Source organism: Psammomys obesus, unplaced genomic scaffold, assembly GCF_907164565.1.
Source record: "Psammomys obesus unplaced genomic scaffold, mPsaObe1.curated_primary_1811, whole genome shotgun sequence".
Classification (NCBI taxonomy): domain Eukaryota; kingdom Metazoa; phylum Chordata; class Mammalia; order Rodentia; family Muridae; genus Psammomys; species Psammomys obesus.
Genome location: NW_026589407.1, coordinates 1 through 7,211, shown reverse-complemented (window position 1 = coordinate 7,211; position 7,211 = coordinate 1). Strand labels below are relative to the sequence as shown.

The 7,211-nt window shown below is 39.4% G+C and overlaps 1 protein-coding gene across 1 annotated transcript; it reads left to right on the top strand.

Moving 5' to 3' along the window:
- Positions 1–104: 104 nt before the first annotated feature.
- On the top strand, positions 105–4,660 carry LOC129674980 (zinc finger protein 91-like; the record flags this gene model as incomplete). The annotated part of the gene is made up of 2 exons (XM_055605035.1): positions 105–1,209; positions 1,273–4,660. Coding segments are annotated over 2 exons (1,665 nt in total), but the record flags the coding sequence as incomplete, so codon positions are not given.
- Between the last annotated feature and the right edge of the window lie 2,551 nt (positions 4,661–7,211).

Here is a 7,211-nt window from a genome sequence, read left to right as displayed (position 1 = left end):
AAACACTTTCTATACACCAGAGACGTCATACTGGAGAAAAACCCTACAAGTGTAAAGAATGTCATAAGGCCTTTAGTGCTCGCTCATCACTCTTTATACACCAGAAAAATCATACGGATGAAAAAACCTATGAATGTGAAGACTGTGGCAGATCATTTTACTATCCTTCAATGCTGAAGCAACATCAAAGAATTCATTCTGGAGACAAACCCTACAAGTGTGAACACTGTGGCAGATGTTTTTCCTCTTCCTCATCCCATAGCAGACACCAATTAATTCATTCTCTTACTCAGCACCAGCCTGTCCATTCCAGAGAGAAACCTTACCATTGTGAACAGTGTGGAAGATGTTTTTATTCTTCATCATCCTATGTAAGACACCAATTAATCCATTCTGAAGACAATCCCTACAAGTGTGGGGAATGTGGCAAAGCCTTTTCGACGCTTTACTTTCTTACTCAGCACAAGTTTGTCCATTCTGGAGAGAAACCTTACAAGTGTGGAGAATGCGGGAAAGCCTTTTCTTATAATTATGTCTTGATTCAGCACAAGTTAATTCATAATGGAGTGAAGCCTTATCGATGTGAAGAATGTGGGAAGATGTCCTACTCTATTTCAAAACTGAAAAAACATAAAAAACTTCATTGTCAAGAGAAACCATACAAGTGTGAAGTCTGTGGAAAAGCCTTTTCTACTAATTCTTCCATGGTTCAGCACAAAATAGTTCATACTGGAGAGAAATGCCACAAATGTGAAGAGTGTGGCAAAATGTTTGCCTGTATCTCATATCTGAGGAAACATAAAAGAATTCATTGTCAAGAAAAACCCTTCAAATGTGAAGTATGTGGCAAGGATTTTCGTACTCGCCCATACCTTTCTATACACAAGAGAAGTCACATGAGTGAGAAACCACATAAATGTGAAGAATGTGGAAAAGCCTTTTCTATTCTCTCTTGTCTTACTCTGCACAAATTACGTCATTCTGGGGAGAAATCCTATCAATGTGAAGACTGTGGGAAATTGTTTTACCGTACTTCAGACCTTAAAAGACACCAAAAAACTCATACTGGAGAGAAACCATACAAGTGTGAAGAGTGTCACAAAACTTTTAGTAAACGTACAACCCTTAAGGTACACAAGACAGTTCATACAGGAGAGAAACCCTCCAAGTATGAGGGATGTGACAAAAGGTTTTCCTATTCTTCAGACTGTAAAGCACATCAAAGAATTCACTGTGAAGACAATCCCTACAAGTGTGGGTAATGTGGCAAAGCCTTTACCAAACTTCGTGTATTTACTCAGCACAAGCTTGTTCATATTGGAGAGACATCATACAAATGTGAAGAGTGTGGCAAAGAATTTTCTAGTCCTTCATATGTTAAATTACATAAAACAATTCATTCTGAAGAGAAGGCCTTCAAGTGTGGGGAATGTGATAAAGTCTTTGTTACTCAATATAACCTTTCTCAACACAAGCTAGTTCATACTGGAGAGAAACCACACAAATGTGACCTGTGTGGAAAAGGATTTACTAAGCCTTCTGTTCTCACCAAGATAGGTCACACTGGAGAGAAACCCTATAAGTGTGAAGTGTGTGGCAAAGGATTTTCCTCTTCTTCATTCCTTAGAAGACATCAAATAATTCACTCTAAAGAGAGTCCCTACAAGTGTGAGGAATGTGACAGAACCTTTACTCTGCTGTGCACACTTAGCCAGCACAAGTTGGTTCATACTGGAGAGAAACAGCACAAGTGTGAGGAGTGTGGCAAAGGATATTCCTCATCTTCAACCCTTAAAAGACATCAAATAATTCATTCTAAAGAGAAGGCCTAAAAGCCTATGAAATATGGCAAATTTCTGTTACTCATCCCTTCTCATCACAAGACAGTTCATATTGTAGAGTTTTGTAAAGTTCCTACAAAGTTTGTACTTCTTCAGCACCTAAAAGGCATCAAGGAACTCATTCTGAATAGATGCTCAACAAGTGTGTGCAATGTGGTAAAGCCTGTGCTGATCACTCAGATCTTACACAGCGCAAGTGAATGTAGGGAGTAGAGAAGCCATGCATGTGGGGAGAATGGCAAGTGCTTTACCAGTCAGTCAAATGTGAAGGAAGTGACAGGGTTTTAGTGTTTCCTCATATCTTAAATAACAACAGTCTACATCCTGAACATCAGAGCTGTAATGTGAAGGATGTGGTGAAGGTTTCATTTATCGTTCAGTCCTGGTTCAACCTCAGTAATCTGCACTTGAGAGAAACCCTACTTGTGCAGAAAAGGACCAGGGTTGAGCTATGCCTCATGTCTATGTAAGCATCAGAGAATACATCCTGATGAGGAGGCCTACAAAAGTAATCAAGGTGGCAAGCTCTCTACCTGTTCTTCATACCTTTAAGTATCTGCAGAGACTTCATACTGCAGAGGCACTCTGTACACATAAAAGCCTTCCCTGAGCCTTGAATAACACTTCAAGTCTTCATCAGCACCAAAGAATTGCCGTAGGTGAGAAACCTGCAGGTACAGATGTCCTCATCAGCTGTAGATGTCCACATCACACTGCCGAGCACTATCTGAAAGGTCCAGTTTGTTATTTGCTTATAAACTTGTGTTTGTTGTATTTTCTATGTGATGTAGAAGTCAGCCAGGATAACCAGCACCAACCTGCATAGGAACTCCTTGATTGCAGCATTCCCCCATGGTTTCTGCATCACTTCCTGTCCTGGGTTCACCAGATGATAAACAGTAACTCATAACTTGAAATTAACTGGTAATTCTCCAAGTTGTTTTTAACCAGTCCAACAGAAATCAATCTAGGACAGCAATGAATATGGGAGGCTTTTCAGTCTTCTTCATACCTCAGCTGCTACCATCAGACAGCATAGCAGAGCCGGTGTCACAAAACCTTTTCTCTGCATCTGAGCATTCACAGTGTAGGGAAGCCTTACTGATAGAATCTGACAAGAGTTTTATAATGTTTCCCTAATTTAACATCAAAATTTTCACACTGGAGAGGAACCTGTGAAATTAGACATTAGGTGCGTGTTAAACAGTTGTTCCAAGCTCAGAAGGAGAAATTTAGGCATGAATGAAAGTAGCATACTCAGTAGACAAGAGAAATTGATCATCTTTTACACCTTACTGTCAGAGTTCTTGTCTGATTTAGAAGCCCTACAAATTAATAGCATGACAAAGCCTTAAGACCAACCTTCATTACCTGTGATTCATATTGTAGTATTTCCTTGTACATATAAAAGACACTGACAGGATCCTTTCCAGTGTTTCCACAATATAGTAGCAAATTAGCTATCATGTAAAGCACAGCACACCTGGAAATAGTTAGCAGTCTTTTTTTATCACTTAGATAATAATGGATCCATTGAAGTATAGTAGACACACTATTAATACAGAATATGTATAAATGTGGGGCATTGCTTACAGTTAATATATTTCTGTGGTTGAAAAGTCATTATAGACATCAGAATGCTACAAATCACTCCAAGCTAGTCTAGGAGAACAGCTCATGGTACTGCAGGATGTGTGGCTCCCCATAAGTTCTTTGGAATCAACTGCATTTCATCAGAAGCCCCTCATGTTAAATTGGACCTGTAGGATTAGGTACTCTCCATCCAGAATTTGATCCTTCATCTGGTTCCAGTCATACCAACAGTATTTGTTGAAATGGCTGTCAGTTTTGGTTCCTGGTTTTGACACGTTTGATAAAATTGTATGTCCGTTGCTTTAGTGTTTATCTCTTATTCTTAGGTTGCACTGTGTTGGTCTGCATGTTTGTTGTTATGTGAGTCCATGCAGGAAATACGCATCTTTGGTTATTTTTGGTCTTTGGTGTTCCCATGTACTCTTCCCCTGTTCTATGATGATTTTCCTTAGAATTTTTTTGTGGTGAACATGTAAATAGTTTTAGTGATGTAGACTTTTCTATAATATAAACTCTGTAATCCAGAAATGTGTTCTTTTTTCCAAGCCTTTATTATATTAAATATGCACCATCTATTTCTAGATTTATCCAGACTTATAACAAATGTTTTTTTGAAATTTTCCAAGTGTGGCCTTTCTGTTTTAATGTCTGAGTGTGTATGTATATATATTATGAAATATATGTTTTTCCATATTCAGCCTTGCATCACAAGAAGGGCAAAAACTTGGAATTGATGGATGTGGTGTTTTGAGTAGGTATGGGCCACAAAGACTCATGTATTTGAATGCTTGGCCCATAGGTAGTAGCACTCTTTTGGGGGGTTTGGGGCGTGCATTACCACTGTTAAGAGATGTGGCCTTGTAGGAGGATGTGTGTCACTGTGGGGCTGGGCTTTGAGGTCTCCTATGTTCAACCTACACTCAGTGTGTCACACAGTTTCCTGCTGCTGCCTAAGTATCAAGGTATGGAACTCTCAGCTCCTTCAGACCGTGTCTGTCTGCACGCTGCCATGCATCCCTCCGAGATGATAAGGGACTAAACCTCTGAAACTGTAAGCCAGCTCCAATGAAATGTTTTCTTTATAAGAATCGCTGTGGTCATAGTATCTCTTCACACCAATAAAACCCTAACCAAGACAATGTATAACTATAATTTAGATGCAGTATGCCTAGTCTTTAAATCTACATTCAATCTATTGGGCTGGGGTATGTGTGTGTGTATGTGTTTCTCTAATTTTAATATTAGGGTTATACCAGCTCTATGGGAGAGATTTAGAAGTGTTGGTATTAGATCTTCCTTGAATGTTTTCTAGAAGGTAGCAGAAACCCATCTGGGCCCAGATTTAACTTTGTATTTTATTAACTGATTCAATCTCCTTATTGTTATAGGTCTGTCCGGTGTTGTTTTATTTTATCTTTTTGCTTTTTTTTTCATTCTGTCCTGTGTATGTTTAGAAGTGTACCCATTTCATATAAACTTTCTAGTTTCTTGGATTATAGGCTTACAAAAATATTTCCATAATATGTTTTGGAATCCTTGAGGTTTACTGTAACAACTCCCTGTGCTGACTTTGGTTTTAGATTCTCTCCATGTGTCTAGATTGATACCTTGTCACTCTCACTCTCACAGTGACTCTCTGTCTCTGTCTTTGGGTAGTTTCACCAGTTGAAGAAATTCTTTAACCATTTAAAAACCAAATGAATAATTGTGTATGTTTGTCTTCAAATCTCTATTCATTAATTTTTTCCTGTTTTTTTTTCTTATAATTTAACTTTTTATTTTTTATTGTTCATTATGTTTTCTCCATCTCTGACAAATCTGGGCTGAATAGGCATTTGTTTGTGTGTCCTCAAGAAAAGCAAAAAACAGTTTCAGTCATATTTGGTTCCAGAATAAAAAATCTGTAATTCCCTTTATGTTCAGAACAGGGTTTTTATATCAATGACATCATCATTGTCATAGAAAACAAGGACCCATAATGTAAAGAGGACAGAGCCACATGCACCCAGTGAGCAGAGTAGAGGGATATGATTATCAGATACCTAATCAACCAGTATAAAGCATTGTATATGCAGTTCTTACTTACTATTGATGCATATGCCCAAAAGGCATACCAAAGTTACCAACTTTACTAACTTATTGTGAGCTGGTAAAACAAGAGCAATTAAAACATATTTTTACTTATCAGTTACCTCATTAGTGAGTAAATGTCTCTAATGTGGCCCCAATAATATATTTATGGTTATTCTTAGTACAAATGATATTTACAAAAATAATATTATGAGAGACCAATTTATAACTCATTTTTATAGTCTCCTAAATATGTAATTAAACTACATCCTTATATATACCTCAAAACAAGCTTAAACTTGTTTAATATGAAACACATTACAGGATAAGGATGTGTGGGGAGAGAAGACTTGCTGAAAACCTGCTGCTCCTGTCTCTCTCCTGCTTGTAGGACTGACCAGGAGAACTTCATCCTTACCCAAAGTTGAATTTCTCCTCATGTCTCACATGACCGTGGGATGGATTCACTTGCCCAATGGAGAAGTCTATTCGTACATCCTAAATTTCTCAGCATACAGACGAGCACATACAAATTATTCTGCTTTAAAGGCTCCCTTGGTAAAATATGAGGATGCTGTGAATAGGGGATATTGGTATCTAACATGCCACCCAACTGGGACAGGACCTGTACCACAGCTGATTTGGTCATGTCCTTGCCCTGACTTTCAGTTTTCCTCCTCCTGGCAAAGCCAAGTCAAGGATGAGAGAGTAATGCATGATACTGAATGTAGACCCAGGGAAAAGTTTACCTAACAGAGAGAGACTCACCCACAAGTCCAGTTAACAAAACAGCCTGAACGATGGGCACACATTTAAACACCAACAGTAGGTGCCATCCAGCAGACAGACCACACACAGCTGAGAAAACAGCACTGTCTGAGGGTGGGAAAAACCTGGACTGTGAAAGTCCATCAAAGTGAATAAACTGTAATTAATAAAAATAAAAAAGAAAGTCCATCAAAGCCAGATGCTCAAAATCACCTCCCAGAGAATATGGAAGCTGCTCTTCAACCCTCCTCACAACCCTGGAGGCCACATGTGCCCCTGACAGCAGCTTGAGGTAATGAATGGGGCAACTGCAGATAGGGGTCACTTGCCCTTCGTCCTTTCAGCACAGGGCAATATTGGGGGAAATGCTTCCTAGAGGGCTCATCACAACAGCTCCTTAGGACTGGCTCTGCCACATCTGCTCTAGTGGTCAGGCCCTGCTTAATTAACTGGTGGTTCAACTCAGTCAGTTGACAGGCCGCCTTGGGATCAATGGCTCCAAGGGCCAGTTCCTCTTCTTTCATCAAAATCAAGATTTGAAAGGGACTAAAACAAGTGGAGAATGAAGAGATTAAGGCAAGATCAGGTTATCCTGACTGGCACAGTACCTCATGCCTCTCAGGCAAGTAAATGGTATCTCCTGACTTCTGAAAAAGAGTTCCTCCCTTCCTCCTGGGGGAGGATCTAAACCCATAATAAAGAAACAACAAAATACAAACCGTAACTCCGCAGTGTGCATCATGTGTGGCTTTTTGACTTTGCAAACTCTACCTTCCCTTGCTTCCTAAGAGCCCTAGTGAGGAAGCAGCCCAAGCTTGGTCAGCTGCTCTTAATTGATGCAATAATCATGGTGACTTGTCCCTTTCCTCATGGGTTACTTCATTCACAGATCCTGAAGGGCATCTCTCTCTACTGGAGGGCATTCACAGTTGTGGTACA